General features: G+C 46.2%; 1 protein-coding gene across 11 annotated transcripts in view; it reads left to right on the top strand.

Annotated features, from left to right (window-relative positions):
* The window catches only part of CELF1 (CUGBP Elav-like family member 1), a 94,902-nt gene extending 87,564 nt beyond the window's left edge, over positions 1-7,338 (top strand). For 9 of the 11 annotated variants that reach the window (XM_049891155.1, XM_049891153.1, XM_049891150.1 and 6 more), the window contains exons 12-13: positions 351-494; positions 907-7,338. In XM_049891155.1, the coding sequence (XP_049747112.1) occupies positions 351-494; positions 907-1,034 (272 nt within the window). In that variant the 3' untranslated portion in view covers positions 1,035-7,338. The remainder of the gene's footprint in view (positions 1-350; positions 495-906) is intronic. The other 2 variants (XM_049891146.1, XM_049891145.1) reach the window with 2 other exon arrangements.
* The last annotated feature ends 7,752 nt before the right edge of the window (positions 7,339-15,090 follow it).

Here is a 15,090-nt window from a genome sequence, read left to right as displayed (position 1 = left end):
ATTTTGAAGCCTGTTTTGTTTGCAGCCTCTGTGCTTCTCTACTAGCCCCTCATCCTCTGGTTTTATTACTCCTCACTCAAGTCTTCCTACCTTATTATTCCAGCATACCCTCCTCCTCCAAGGTAGAAGTCTAATATCCCTCGTTGAGACACAGATCATGGCTAAACACAAGGGAGGGCATGTATTTCAGCGATTGTTCTTCAGTGCCCTGCTTTGAGAATCTGTTGAGTTATCCAGATGAATCTGGTGGGATTGTGGCAGTTCAGCACAGGTGAAAATGAAAGATAATTAGTGCTTGGGGATGAGCGTGCTTGACACTGATACCTTTCCAATCAATGGGTGTTTTGAAGGTCCAGAGGGAGCCAACCTGTTCATCTACCACCTGCCCCAGGAGTTTGGAGATCAGGACCTGCTGCAGATGTTTATGCCTTTTGGGAATGTCGTGTCTGCCAAGGTTTTTATCGACAAGCAGACAAACCTGAGCAAGTGTTTTGGTATGTTGGCCTCTCTTCTGGTGTCAGGGTGGGATTAAGTGTTTTCCCACTGAGAAAGATAAGGGAGTCATCGCAGAAAGAGCTGGAGTTGAGTTTGGGTTATCATTTAAGTCAACCTGCGGCAGATCACATGACCTCTTTTTGAGCTTTTTGTGGTGGTGATTTCTACCCACATTGTTGCTCCAAAGGTAAAATAAATACATGGAAAATGGCTTAGAAAAAAACATGTCGATGTCAAGCGGTACCATTAGGAACCTAATTTATTTCATGAGATATAATTTCCAGAATTCTTGTCCCTGGTGAGAAAAGCTGAGATTTGAGATGAAGCACAGAAGGTGTCTGTTGTGTAAGGAGAACTGAGAATCTCCTTGCTCACTATGTCACTCACCTAGGCTTCTGCTTGGACACACAGGTTTTGTAAGTTACGACAATCCTGTTTCGGCTCAAGCTGCCATCCAGTCCATGAACGGCTTCCAGATTGGCATGAAGCGGCTTAAAGTGCAGCTCAAACGTTCGAAGAATGACAGCAAGCCCTACTGAGCGTGCTCCCCTCTGAGACTGGAGTGAGAGGGTCTTCTGGTAAGTGGGGGAGGAGCACCCTTAATGATTCGAAGCCCTAAGGCTGTGTGTTTACAGCCCTGGACCCTGATCCCTGCCACTCTCGCAGGCACAGCTTGCCCTGAAGACTCGGCTACTGCCTTCTGTGGGAGTTTCGCTTCGTACAGAGGACGAGTTTGTGCTTTGGTTTCCAGTGTTTTACTTTGGAGTTTAGGTGCCATATCCTGAGTTTTTTTTTTTTATTATTTTTTTATTTAAAGTTTGCCGTGTTTGTAACCAGTGTGTGTTGAAAAGGACCAACACCAAACCGCCCTGGGAGAGGGGGAATGGGGAAACACTTAAAAAGATCAGAACTTGCCCCAAGCTACTACCCTGAGAGAGAGGACTAAGTGGAACAAAAAACTGACTCCCAGAATCTCCCTGAGCGTGAGGGTGGGTAAAGTGAGAACTGACATCCAAGAGCTGTGGGGGGTGGGGCAGGGCAAGGCAGCTTGGCTTCGAGAAATGTGGGAATAACTGAGTGACACCAATCTCGGCCTTCGGAGCTGGAGGCCGAAACTCCCCCATAGCCGCTGTCTGTGGAAATACTGAGTTTTTGCCACCTGTTTTTCAGATTCTTGTTCTACATTTCTGCCCCTCTTTCCCAGGACGGGGCTAGCAATTCTCTGGGAATAAAGCATCGGTAAATTCGTTTGACATACGCAAAAAGCAGAGAGACCTCACCCACTACCAGCTTTCCCAGGCAGCCGTTGATACTGGATTGGCCCTGCCTGGCCAATGACTGCTTCAGAGAAGCAGCCTGTTAAAGAGGTCATTTTTGGTCCTGTTTCAACACCGAGTTGTAGAGCATGACCCATTTCTACCAAGTTCCTAAGGAAGGCCCCTAGGGAAGACACTGCCTGGCTTCTTCCCTTGCAGTCCACCCCAGCAAGGAGCATCACTTCCCTCCCAAGCCACTGTTTTTTCCTGAGGGCAGATCCAAGAAGGGCTTGCACTGTCTAGCTGAAGGGGGTACCTCTTCTGGGCAGAGTGATCAGAAGCCATCTAGTTGAGGGAGAAGGAGCCTGCTTCTGGGTGTACCTGAATCAGAAAGTCCCTTCAAGCCAGGGTCCTGCGTTCCGAGTGGCCAGCACTTAGTATTAAAGAGGGTTAAGGAACCTGCACTTGTCTCCTTCGTTGAGTTGTTGGCCAAGATGTTGCATCACCAGAGAGGCCTGGCAGGCCCTTTCCTAACCACTTCAGGCTCTTGGGGACAGAGGGAGACAATAGGACGTTTACAGCCTCCATATGAATTTAGTGTTCATTTACCTCAGTATTACCATGTTCGTTTTTGTCCTTGTGCTTTCAATTAGCTCCCTACTGCCTCCCACAGGTCCTGCTCCTGCTCTAGCCTGTGACCCACACAGCCTCTAGGCTCTGCTTCTGCTCCAAGAAATGCCGTGGGGGTAGAGAGCCAGGAAGGACATGTTGGGATTGTATACCTGGGCAGAGGTAGCCCTGTTAGGATATGACTGTTAGCCAAGGCCAGGGACTGAGTTCCTGGAACCTTACAAACATCAGTTGTGACCCTAGCAGCAGAGATAAGAATAAAGGGGTTGGTTCACTGCTGAGTCAGATGGGAGCCCTCTCCTTGTCACACTGTCCATTTGGGTAACAGACAGGGATTGACCGTCTTGCTATTGTGCAGGTAGTTGGTGGTGTTGGGTTTCCCCCCCCCCCCATTGAAGCTGGGACAGCTGTTCCCTTCTCATAGTGATTAACTTGGGTCTGTTGTCCTCTAAGAAACATGAAACATATACTTCTTAAGCTGAACCACGTAAACTTGAATTCTGCACACTGGGAGAAATGTGTCCTGTGTTTCAAAGGATAAAACTGTTCCAAAGGCTTCCAGGGGCATGATGGGATTTTTTAAATAAATGCAAAAAATGAAAATAAAAAAGAAAAAAGAAAACAAAAAAAAAAGAAAAAAATGCTAGGTTGGGGAGACACTGTTCTGAATCCCAACCGGCTGGAACCAAGAATGTTGTTTCTATTTTTATAGAAGTTTTATACAGCTCCGGGGTGGAGAATATTTATTACCTAAATTATATCTCTGGAAAAGGCCAGGATTTTGTAGAATCCAGAATGTGATTGTTGTACACACAGGGTGCTGTGTATGATTGAAACTACTGACTTTCTGTGGCCCGTTTGCAGCCCAGCTAATCCGCCAGAGGGGGAAGGAGTTAATGCTGTGAATTGGCGGAGGAGAGAGCTGTGCTCCACAGGGTGCTGCCCATGCTGTGATTGCTAACCTTCTGTTCTCTCTCCTTCCTTGGCCATTGTGTGGTTATCCAGAGCCCAGAGCCCTGCTGCATTCCCACTTCTGCTTCCGCCATCTCACCGTTATTTGTCTGTGGGTTTGTTCTGAGCTCTGGGCCCTTACGAAACCCTTTTCCCAACGACAAAAGGCAAAGGTGCAATCAACTCACTTTTGATACCAGACCTGAGATTTCATACCTGCTTGTGGGTTCTCTTTTCTAAAAGGAGCATGTGCCACAGCAGGGTCCAGGGCTGCTAAAGCAGCCAGCTGGTGAGACCATGCACTTCTCTGTCCTCCTCTGTCCCCTGCCAGTGAGTTAGCACGGCAGCAGCACTGTCCTTGAGCACAGTTCTCTCCCCAGGCCAAAGATGGTTTTGTGAAGAAGCTGCTCCCCTCCAAGTCTCGCGATGTGAAAGGGCTCAGCTCAGAGTGGAGACTCGCAGTCAGGTCTTAGCAATCCTTTTCTGTTGTGTGGGGTTTTCAAGTACAGTGTGTTTTCTGCTGGTAGTTTTGTTTCTTCCTTTGGGTTACATCATGAAATTGATTTGTCCTGAATGCAGCCAGACCAGTGTCTCCTGGGTTCCACAAGAGTGGCTGGGGGCTGCGGGGAAGCTAAGAGCTTGGATATCCGGGAACAAAGACCCATTCCCGCAGAGTTGTGGAGAAATCCTGGCCCTCTTCCCTGGGGAATTCTCCCATCCCAGTCAGCACCTTCTGCTTCCAGCGTGGGTCTTGACCAGGGAATGGGGGAGAAACGGGGGGTTGGGGGCTGTTTGGGCACTTCAGGGGAAAATCCAAGCCTTAGGTTCCATTCTGTCTCTGGCAGTTGGATGTTTTCTTGGTGTCCTCCATGTCCTTTTTGACTTTTCCCTGTGTCCATTGTTAGCATGTGCAAAAGTTCCCTGTCATTACCGGTGCCCCACCCCACCTCCTCATTTCAGGGCTGTACACACAGTGAGTGTTCCTGTTCTCTCTCTCTTTGTTTGGATGTATTGCTCTGTGTAACTCAGTGGGTCTCCCTCTTTCTGGTTTGTTTTTTTTTCTAGATTCCTGCCGTTTGTTCATCGTTGTGCCTAAAGCATGTCGATGTGGCGTCAAGTACATCGTCCAAATCCCTGTCTCTTCAGCTTCTCTGATGCTTGAACTCTCACCTTTGACCTTGTGTTGACCTTTGATGCTGATGTGTATTTTTATTATGTTTGTTTCTTTCTTTGTTTTTTCTTTTTTCTTTCCCTTTTTTTTTTTTTTTTTCTTTCTTTTGTGCTGCCAAATTGGTTTTGCTAGAACGACTGCTGAAGGGGAAATATTTAAACTTGCATTTGAATATAAAAAAAAATCTATTTTTCTAGAACTTCATAAGATAACCACTTGATTTTGTGATTCCAATTCTTTGTAACTGTCTTCAGAGCAGCCCTACTAGCACATACCGCGTGGTGTTTGTATTTCTGTGAACACACAGCCAGTCCGTTTCTAGGCTTTGTTTCTCTGTGTGCTTAGTTTTAAAGACAACTTTGAAGTAAACAATGAAATAAAAGATGTCACTAAAACCTTTGAGGCTCCTGAGCACATTTTGCTGATATAGTTTGTAGGGCTTGAGGAGACCGCATGTGTTCTTATTTTTGTTTTTTCAAGTTCTCAACTGCAGAAAACACCTGAACTCCCTTTCCTTTTTGACTGCAAGCTGCAGTTTGGGCCCCAGCCAGCCCTTTTCCTTTTTCTTTTGTGGTTCTTCCCAGTGGGGAGCCTTTGGACCCCTCGTGCCGTTCCCCGTGTTCCTGCCTGCATCCCTGTCCATGCTTGTTCCTACAGTCTCCACAGCAAAATGTGATGCTTTGATTTTTTTTTGGTTTTGTTTTTGTGTTGAGTTTTTTCCTTTCCTACTAAGATTATGCCCAGAAAAAACAAATTTTGCATGTTTCCTGCTGTTTCTTCACACCTTCGTATATATCACCTTCACCTCTCTGTTTTCTATAGTTTGTGCAAAAACTGACCTATTTAAAAGGGTTTCAAAGAAGTTGTTTCAAATTGTTGTGGGGTTGATTTTTTTTTCCCCCAAGATTGTATTGTTTTATTTTGAAGTGGCAACTTTCTCCTCTATTGCCCTTAGAGTGTTTGCCTGTGCACTTAGACTGTCACTTCGTGGGGCCTCCAGAAGGCTGGCTGCTCTGCTCAGAGAGGGCTAGGGAGGGGTACGGCATGGCATGAGGAACAGAGATAGGAACCCAGAAGGTGGCAGCAGGTGGGCAAGAGGCTTAGCACGTTAGGAGTATGAGCACCCCTTGGCCCAGAAGGAGAAATGCTAGTAACCACTCATAGGAGGCCATCTGAGTGCTAAGCGGCAGGACACCTGCTGGAGCTTTTCCTCGGAGACAAGCACAATACTGCAGTCTTCACACTGTTTACAGCCCTGGGCACCAGCCACCCAACGCTGGCTCTTCACCACAGCTCTGCTCTGGCTTAGCTAGTGGGGTGGGGTCAGGGCAGGGATTTGGTTTTTAAACTGGGTGAAGAGCCAAATAGCTACTGTCCCTGGGCACCAGGCAAGCCAGTTCCTTGGTTACCTGAAGGGAACTTGCCCTCCTCCCTTGTGGCACCATCTGGCCTCAAGGTCTTGGGGACTTGAGTAAATACGTGAGGGGCAGGGGAGAGAGGCCAGAGGAGATGAGAGGTCACGGGTGGATCTGTGGAGGTGAAAGATTGAGAGGGAAGAGTTCATGATAGATCCCACCCAGACCTAAGCTGCTGGTGGTGGGAGCCAGGGAGTAGGATGCCCTGATTGTCCAGGGAAGGGTGGAGAGGTGTAGCAGATGGGGCGGGGTGGGGAAGGTAGAAGCACTGTTCAGCATCATCCATTGCTGGGGTTGGTGAAGGAAGGAATCCCAGCAGTATTTCTGCTCTGGGACCCAGCAGGTTGCCTGGGATTACGCTTGAGGCCACTCTTACTTGGGGGGAAGGGCAGCCACGTGAGGGTCCAGGGTATGGTAGGCTGCTCAGTTTCCCAGAAGGGGTGATTGGATGGAAAGAGGCCAGAACCCCAGCCTGAGTGAGACTGCCGTGCGCCCCACAGTCTGACTGCACAGAGCCGCCTCTGTTGGCAGAAGGCGCAGAGGCTCCCCTTCCTGTGTACTGAGAAACCGTGTTTGCCAATCGTTTTTGCTTTCAATTCCAAGAGGAGCTCTGGGAAAACCTGTGGATAAAACCAAATGCCAAACGTTGGACACTCTTCTTTTCCTTTTCTCTCTCTGATTGTTTTAATTGTTCTGTGGTGGTTTTAATGGATTTGAGACCCTGGAGCGGCAGCTGTCTTTCTGATTTCCAGCTGCTTTTTGTGAATAATTTAAAAAGAAAAAAAAAAAAAAAAACTTTACATTTTGAAGACAAACCTGTGTGAGTTTTTTATTGGTACAAACGTTGTATTTAACACTAGGGGTTTTGTACAGTTTTTTGCCTTTTCTACTAGAAAACAATGTAAAGTGATTTCACAATGTGAAGAGAAAAAAAATTGCCACTATGACCAAACGCACAGTCTGTTCTGCAGCAACAACGGGATTCAATCAACTCAAAGTCGTGATTCAGCCGTAGAAATGCTTTTCCTTTCCCTTGTTTGAGCTTTTCCTTTCTTTCCTGTTTTGATTTGCAAAAGAAAATGTCTTTTTTGTGTGAACTTGTGTTGTACTCTGTAGAAAATTATGGATTTTATTTTAATGGTTTAAAAAAAAAAAAAAGGCAAGAAGAGCCCTTTGTCGCTTTTCTGACTTGATCACAGAGTTTGTGTAGTGGATTAAAAAAAAAAAATTGTTACAAGTTTGGAGCAAGGGAGTATGTGTTTAAAAGGAATCTCTTTCCTTTTTGTGTGTTTTTCCTTTCGTCCCAATGGGGAACCTAAATCTGTTTTAATTGCACAGACACACAGACAAAAAGTCATTTTGTATCTGCCAAGTGTGGTACCTTCCTTTGTTTATTTGCTATTAAACTGTTTGAGAAGAACTGGTGTTGTCTTCAGAATTTTTGTTTGTTTTGGGTAGCAGTGGGTCCTTGGGGAGGGTGAGATTGGTGATGCTCCTGAAGAAGGGAGATATCCTGGTAAGGTTTTATTGTGAGGTACCTGTTGGTATCCAGGTGAACCCAGTAACAGCTCCTGAGAGAAGACATCATTTCTCCTGGAAAACTGTCTTCCCCATCTCCCTGTATTCTTTTGCAGGATCCCTGCATGTATGGAAGCACCTTGACTTGTTTTGCAGCCTTAATTGCTGTGCCTCTCCTGACTGTGCTCAGTCATAGCCGCCCGCCGCACCACTGAGCCACTCTAGACCTCTAGACCTGGTAGCACAGTCCTTCCCTGGTGCTGTGAGTCCTGCTCCCCGGAGCCTGCAGGCCAGCATGCAATCCCAGGCCATGGTGGTCCTCTTTTCTCAGTCCTGAACCTCCATACGGAAGCAGGGGAGCTTCTAGTTCCCTCATTCTGACCTCAGTACAAGGTCACAGAGGGCATGTTCCTGGGAGTCTTTCAGTTTCCTACCCAGGGATTCTAGATCACTGTGGAAGGGAAGCATTTCACATTTGGAGGTCCTACACGTGGGACCTCCCCAGGCCTCGGAAAACTTCAGGTTCCGTTTGCCAGGAATCTCAGGCTCTCTGTCAAAGCGTAAGCCTGTCAGCTCCTTCCCTGCCATCACCATGCTCCCGACGGCTTCCCCAGCCCCTCCAGGGTAGACAAACCCGTTAGAGCTGGTGGCTGTCTAGAGGCATGCATCTTTTTTTTTTTTTTTTTGTATTGTGCTTTAAGTGAAAGTTTACAAATCAAGTCAGTCTCTCACACAAAAACTTATATACACCTTGCTACATATTCCCAGTTGCTTTCTCCCTAATGAGACAGCGTGCTCCCTCCCTCCACTCGGTCTTTTTGTGTCCATTTCTCCGGCTTCTAACCCCCTTTACCCTCTCATCTCCCTTCCAGGGAGGAGATGCCAACATAGTCTCAAGTGTCCACCTGATCCAAGAAGCTCACTCCTCACCAGCATACCTGTCCAACCCGTTGTCCAGTCCAATCCCTGTCTGAAGAGTTGGCTTTGGGAATGGTTAGAGGCATGCATCTTGAGTGTGGCCTGTGCAAGGGTGGGCCAGGCTTCAAACCTTACCCCCCCACCCCCCAGTATTCCTCTAGGTGCGAATGTCTGGGGTAGCATTTCCCAGGGTGCGTGCATTGAGTACTAGCCGTGAAACACTCTGCAGAGTAAAGGTTCTGAACGCAAATACATTGGGGGATATCCTTTCCACCCTCTAGCTCCTAATTACACATTAACGTATTCATAGTTCTGAGAAGTCTGGCAGTAAAGAAGCATCTGGGACCTGATTTAACCCGGCATCTCCCAAACTGTGGATCCTGGTTTGATACTGTCCACCTACTGTCCAAAAAAATTGTGGCAGTTTTGAGATTTAGAAGATTTTGTCTACCACATTCTGCATTTAAGTGTTATTTTACTCACATAACTATTTTTATTCATTAAAAATATATTTAAAGATCAGAACTTTGTATTAATATGCAGGAATTACCCTAGCTAATATTCACTGACTGTTCACCACAACCCGGGTGCCATGGGAAAGGCTTGATGCATATCACGTGTTCAAGTCTTCTTGGCAACCCTGGGAGGTAGCTGCTGTTACCGCCCCCATTTTACAGATGAGCAAGCTGAGGTTTAAAGAAATTGGGTTGCCCGCACAAGGTCAGAGCTAGAAGGTGGTGTACGCTGAGAATCAGAGCAGGTCAGCCTGACTCCTGAGCCTTGCCTTGTAACCATTAATGAGTAGAAATAACCCAGTAAAAGCAAATAACTGTGCTTCGTTAACCCGCATGGCCTCATCACAGGTGTTTGTACCTCTTGGCTCTATTGAAGAGAACGTGGGGACCCTATAACTTATGTGGCTTTCTCCGGGTGGTGAATCATCGCAGCTTTGTCCCCCTTAGATCTACCGTTTCAGTGTGCAAAGTGTTCAGTAGTACCTCAGCTGCTCAACATCCAACCTCTCCATGTGCAAACAGTTCTTTCCAGTGTCTGGTACACCTAAGCTTGTCTTTGCCTAATGCGGTTTTAAATTAACAGGAAACACACCTTCAACGTCACCTCATTCTAATCATTAAGATGTGTGATATCACAAGTTAGATATGCTAGTTGTATGTGTTAAAATACACACTAAATTATATCATCAATTGTATGTTAAAATACATGTTAAATAAAAATGTCCGTTTCAGAGAGTTCTGTGTTTGATGCTGGGAAATTTGTGTAGTGGAGAGCCAGGATGGAGAGTCAGGGGGCTGTTTCCTCTCTGAAATGAGAGGGTGGCTAAACTTGAAGTTCTGTTTAGCCAAGAATCTCTATGACTCAGGGTCAAAGTGGTGGCTCTTGTGTGTTAGCCTTTGCCTTAGTGCACCCGTGTTCCTAAGATATAACGTCATATGAAAATAGAATAAGTACAACTCAAACATCTCATACTTAATGCTGTTGCTTCTTTTACTTTAAAACAAAGGTTATGCTAAGAATACTGTTAATAAAAAAGACTTTTGCATCTTTATAATCATGGCAGTATTTTAAGTGATTTGTATTCCTTTTAAAACCCCACATGGAGTCACCTTTCGACTTTTCTGTGGATTTTTCGGCACCACTTGTGTCTCACGTCTTGAGGCAGAGGCAGCTGCTGCGCTTTCTCAGCCAGCCTGCAGCTTTCCCATCTCTTCTTGTTACTTACCTGCTGTGCTCACCTGAGCATCTCAGGTCCTGATGAAGACAAGCCATCAGGAAGGAAATGAAAGACTAGGTTGTCCCTTCACCACTGGGAATGTCAAGCTAATGTCTGATAATGTTTCCCTTCTGGGAGAGAGCAGAAGTGGCTTTTTCTAGCACCTTCTGCCTTTTCCAAACATTTCCATTTCCTCTCAGGACTCTTTTCCATCCCCCACCATCTGGTGTTCCATTTCTTTGCACACGTTGACTTTCTTCACTGATAAAGGCTTTCGCTGTAGGGAGGGCTCTCTTTTTAATCTTACAGTCACAGTCTTGGAATAGGAAATGGAGCGCTTTCAACAGTACCATCCCAACACCCTGCAGGGGTCAGTCTACAAGGTGGGACCCTGCCCCCGTCCCCCTCTGCCTAAGGCCACCTGATGTTTAGTGGGTTTTGTTTTTGTTTAAACAGCTCTATTGAGATACAGAAGGTGGCACAAACGGTGCTGGGCTACTAACCAAAAGGTTGGTGATTTAAACCCACCCGACGGCACTATGGAAGAAAAGCCTGAAGGTCTGCTTCCATAAAGATTACAGCCAAAAAACTCTATGGAGCTCTGACACATGTTGGATCGCCATGAGTCGGAATTGACTCGACGGCAACGGGTTTGGTTTGTTTAATTTTTTTGATTGAGATATAATTCACATACCATACAGTTCGCTCATTTAAAGTGTATGATTCATTGGTATTTAGAGTTGGGCAACTCTTGCCACAACCTAATTTTAGAACATTTTCATCACTCCAAAAAGAAACGTTGTACCCGTTCTAGGAGCCCCACCCTCCAAACCACTAATCTGCATCTCTAGATTTGCCTATTCTGAACATTTCGCGTAAATGGACACATTAATATGGGGTTGTTTGTGCTTGGCTTCTTTCACTTAACCTACCCTCCAGGTTTTTTATCCTTGTACCACCTGCCGCTGCCGGTCCAAAAAAAAAAAAAAAAAACTTTTTTAGATGTATATATGATTTATTATGTTTTCGGTGAAAGTTTACACAGCAAATTAGGTTCCCACTTGACAATTTCTACGCATATTGTTCGGTGACACTCCGTTTTTCACAATGTGTCAGCATTTTTTTTGTTCTTAGTTGTTCCCTTTCCAGTGCTCTAGTTTCCCTGCCCGCTTCTCATCTTTGCTGTAGAGTAATTGTTGACCTTTTAGTCTCATACAGCTGGTTTTTAATAGAGCGTTGTACTCACAGTTAAATAGCCTTTATCTTGCGTAGCAGTCTGTTATCTCGCTAATGGGTTATCTTGGGATAGTTTTCAGTTCAAGGCTTAAAGAGTATCTCAGGGCGACGGTCTCAGGGAGTCAATTAGTCTCAACTGGTCCAGTAAGTCTGGACTTTTTAAGAATTTGTGTTCTGTTCCGTGTTTCCCTTCTATCAGGGTGCCATTCCTGGCCCTTCTGAGCATGTCTCCTTTCTACCCAGCCATATTTCTGTAGCTGCTCTGGCCCTTCCAGCTCTCCCAGCTGCTGCTCCCATTCCCCTGCCGGTTTCATGCCTCACCTGAATGGCAGCCTTCTAGGCCTGCACTGTACGCCCTCCGCTAGCCCCTGTCACTGTTTAAATTAATTAAAGTTAGAATTCTAGCAGCTCAGTTTCACTAGCCACATTTCAAGTACTCAAAACCACATGTAACTGATAGCACAGCACAGAGGTAGAACATTGCTATCATCACAGTCAGTTATATGGTCAGGGCTGTTTAGAAGGCTGCTTCCCTTAAATACAATAATAAAACCCAGTGCCATCGAGTCGATTCCGACTCATAGCGACCCTATAGGACAGAGTAGAACTGCCCCATAGAGTTTCCAAGGAGCGCCTGGCGGATTCAAACTGCCGACCCTTTGGTTAACAGCCGTAGCACTTAACCACTACACCACCAGGGTTTCCAAAAACAGTAATAACCACCATTTATTAATCATAGGCATTATAGTGGTCCCCCCAGCAACCTGGTGGGGTAGGAAGATAGAGATGTTACAGTTCCTCTCTTGTTACAGGGCTAATATGGAGAGCCTGGACCCAGGTCAGCCTGACGCCAAAGTTTCTGTAGAACATATTCCTTTGAGGAGTCTTTAGGGTGCCCTGGTTTAAATGCTATCTCTAGAATGGATGCTTCACAAAGGCGGGACTGCTTTGTTCCTCACTGGTGCCCCAGGACTGGCAGGTGGTAAGTATTCAGTGAACAATTGGTGGGAGTTCGTAGGTAGCACAAAGAGTTAATGCACCCAGAGGCGCTTTGGAAGGAAAGCCTGGTGGTTTACTTCTGAAAACTCAGCCATTGAAAACTGTATGGAGTACAGTTCTACTCCGACATACGTAGGGCTTCCATGGGTCAGAACTGACTCGACAACAACTAGTTTTAAAAAACATTCGGTGAATTGGAGTGAACAAATAAATACCAAAAGATGAGAACTGCTTTCGCACAAGAACTTCTTGGCATGCCCCTGGCCCGACTAATCAGAGTTTTACACAAGAGTTTTTAGAAATTTCCGTCTACTTTAAAGGAAGTAACTTTCTTGTGCACCTGGTGTACTCATCACCAGCCAGTCCCTGCACTCTTATAGGCCCTCAGTGAGCAGCCACGTCCCTCAGTCACTTTACAGGGATCTTGCTAACACAACTTCTTGAGCTTGGCAAGGGCGATCTCCAGGGGTCCTACCCCCCCCGCAAGGAAGTTGGTTCCAGCGCCTGCTCTGCAGAGCCCCCTGCTGCTGGAGAGCCCACAGTCACTGGGCCCTGGGAGGCTCCAGAGGGAGGGGAGCCAACATGCGTCCCTTCAGTCCTGACAGTGCCACCGGCCTGGTCACCCCTGAGTTAGGTGTGCCCAGAGCTTGAACTGGACACAGTACAACACTTGTGTTGACTTACACAATGCAACAATCTTTTAAAAAGTCATTTTAGTTTGAATTTTTAAAAAAACTTGTAAGTAGTGGTAGAACAGGCTTTGTAGTGGGAAGAGCTTGTGTTTAGTAGTCCATTAAACAACAAACAACCCATTGCCATCCAGTCGATTCCAACTCACAGCGACCCTATAAGACAGAGTAGAACTGCCCCATAGGGTTTCCAAGGAGTGCCTGGTGGATTCGAACTGCTGCCCTTTTGGTTAGCAGCTGTAGCTCATCCCCAACGCCACCAGGAGTCTATTAACCTGGTTATAATACCAGCTCTACCATCTAGGCTCTGTGACCTTGGGCAAGTTACTTGACAGTCTCAGCCTCAGATTCCTCATCTGTCAAATGGAAATGAAAATACCCACCCCAGAGCATTGGGAAGATGAAAGTTTCAAATGCTTGGCATAGTGCTTGCGTTCATTAATATTTTCTAACAACCTTAAGTGCTTAAAATTAAAAGTGAGTGTATCCTCCATCCCATAGCCCATGACAGCAGGTAAACAAATGGGGATAGGTATGCTTCCGGAATTTTCCTCCCTCTGTACAAAAATGTGTACATATGTAATCTTCGTTAATAAACATGAGATCATACCATAATATACAGAATGTTCTGCAGCTTGCTTTTTCAGTTACTGTGTCATGGGCACCCTACCATCTGGGTACACAGAAATCGGAAGAGCGATTCAAGAAAGGCTTAGGAGGTACTTTAGAAGGGGTGTTCAACATCTTGTTTTCAAAGTAAGTTCTCATCTCGTTTGATTTTCACAGAAATGTCAGTGAGGTGATATCCTTAATTTACAACTGGGAAAAGTAATTTGTTGAGAGGGAAAGATTCTTCCCCAGGATCCCACTAATGACAGAGGGGACCTGGAGCCATCCTCTCCAGTTACATTGTCCTGCTTTGGGAACAGGGGCAGCAAATGCAGATGCCTGCAGGGCCCAGGCACTGGGGCAGTGGTGCTTTAGTGGCAGAATTACCACCTTCCATGTGGGAGACCTGGGTTCAATTCCCGGCCAACACTCCTCATGTGTAGTGTGTAATCACCACCCATCCTTCAGTGGAGGCTTGTGTGTTGCTGTGATGCTGAAGAGGTTTCAGTAGAGCTTCCAGACCAAGACTAGGAAGAAAGGCCTGGCGATCTAGGTTAGAAAATCAGCTAATGAAAACCCTGTGGATCGCAGCAGCCCAATCTGCAACCAATCATGAGGATGGCGCAGAACCAGGCAGCGTTTTGTTCTGTTGCGCATGGGGTCCACCATGAGTTGGGGGCCAACTTGACTGCAGCTAACAGCAACAACACAGGTCAGACAGATGATGTAAGCCAACAAAATGAGGCCAGTCTGAGATGACAAATGACACTTAAGCACCAAAGCAAGAATAGAGAGTGTTGAGGGCCATGGAAGGAGAGAAGCTCTTGATCTCTTTAGGCCAGACACCAACCACTTGACGTGCTGATACCACGCAGAATCATAGGTCCAGGGGTTCTCAAGCTTCCAGTGTTGAAGAGAAGCAGGAAATGCAGATTTTTATATGAAATCTCCCAATTAACAAACGTGGCCAAAAAACTCAGAAACATTCAGCCTACCACACCCGATGGTGATCCCTGCTTCAGACTCAAACTTAGCTTTCTACTTTGGCTATAAAATGGGGATCTAAAGTGTGAGGCACCTAGCACAGGGCCTGATACAGCAGCTACTTGGTGAAAGACTGCTTTCCTTCCCAGGCCCCCAACTGTCCCACCACCCTGTGAGGTTAAGTGGCTCAGAAAAGACCATTTCAATTTTTTTTGAAGGTGTAAAAACTGTTAGTAGGCCTATAGACTTATTTCTTCTTGGACATACCCACGGTGCAGCCATAGTGGCCAGTAAGGCCATATCAGTTTGTGGCTCCTCCTCCCAACCTCAGGGGCCTTTGTTCACTGTCATTGCTGGGCGCTGGTGAGCAGGTCCCAACTCTTCACCCTTTCCTTAACCTGCTTAGTAAACATAACCCAAACCTGATGCCACCGAGTTGATTCCGACTCACAGCAATCTTAAAGGACAGAGTAGAACTGCCCTATAA

This window comes from Elephas maximus, chromosome 7 (assembly GCF_024166365.1).
Source record: "Elephas maximus indicus isolate mEleMax1 chromosome 7, mEleMax1 primary haplotype, whole genome shotgun sequence".
NCBI lineage: Eukaryota > Metazoa > Chordata > Mammalia > Proboscidea > Elephantidae > Elephas > Elephas maximus.
This window is presented reverse-complemented; position numbering and strand designations above follow the sequence as displayed.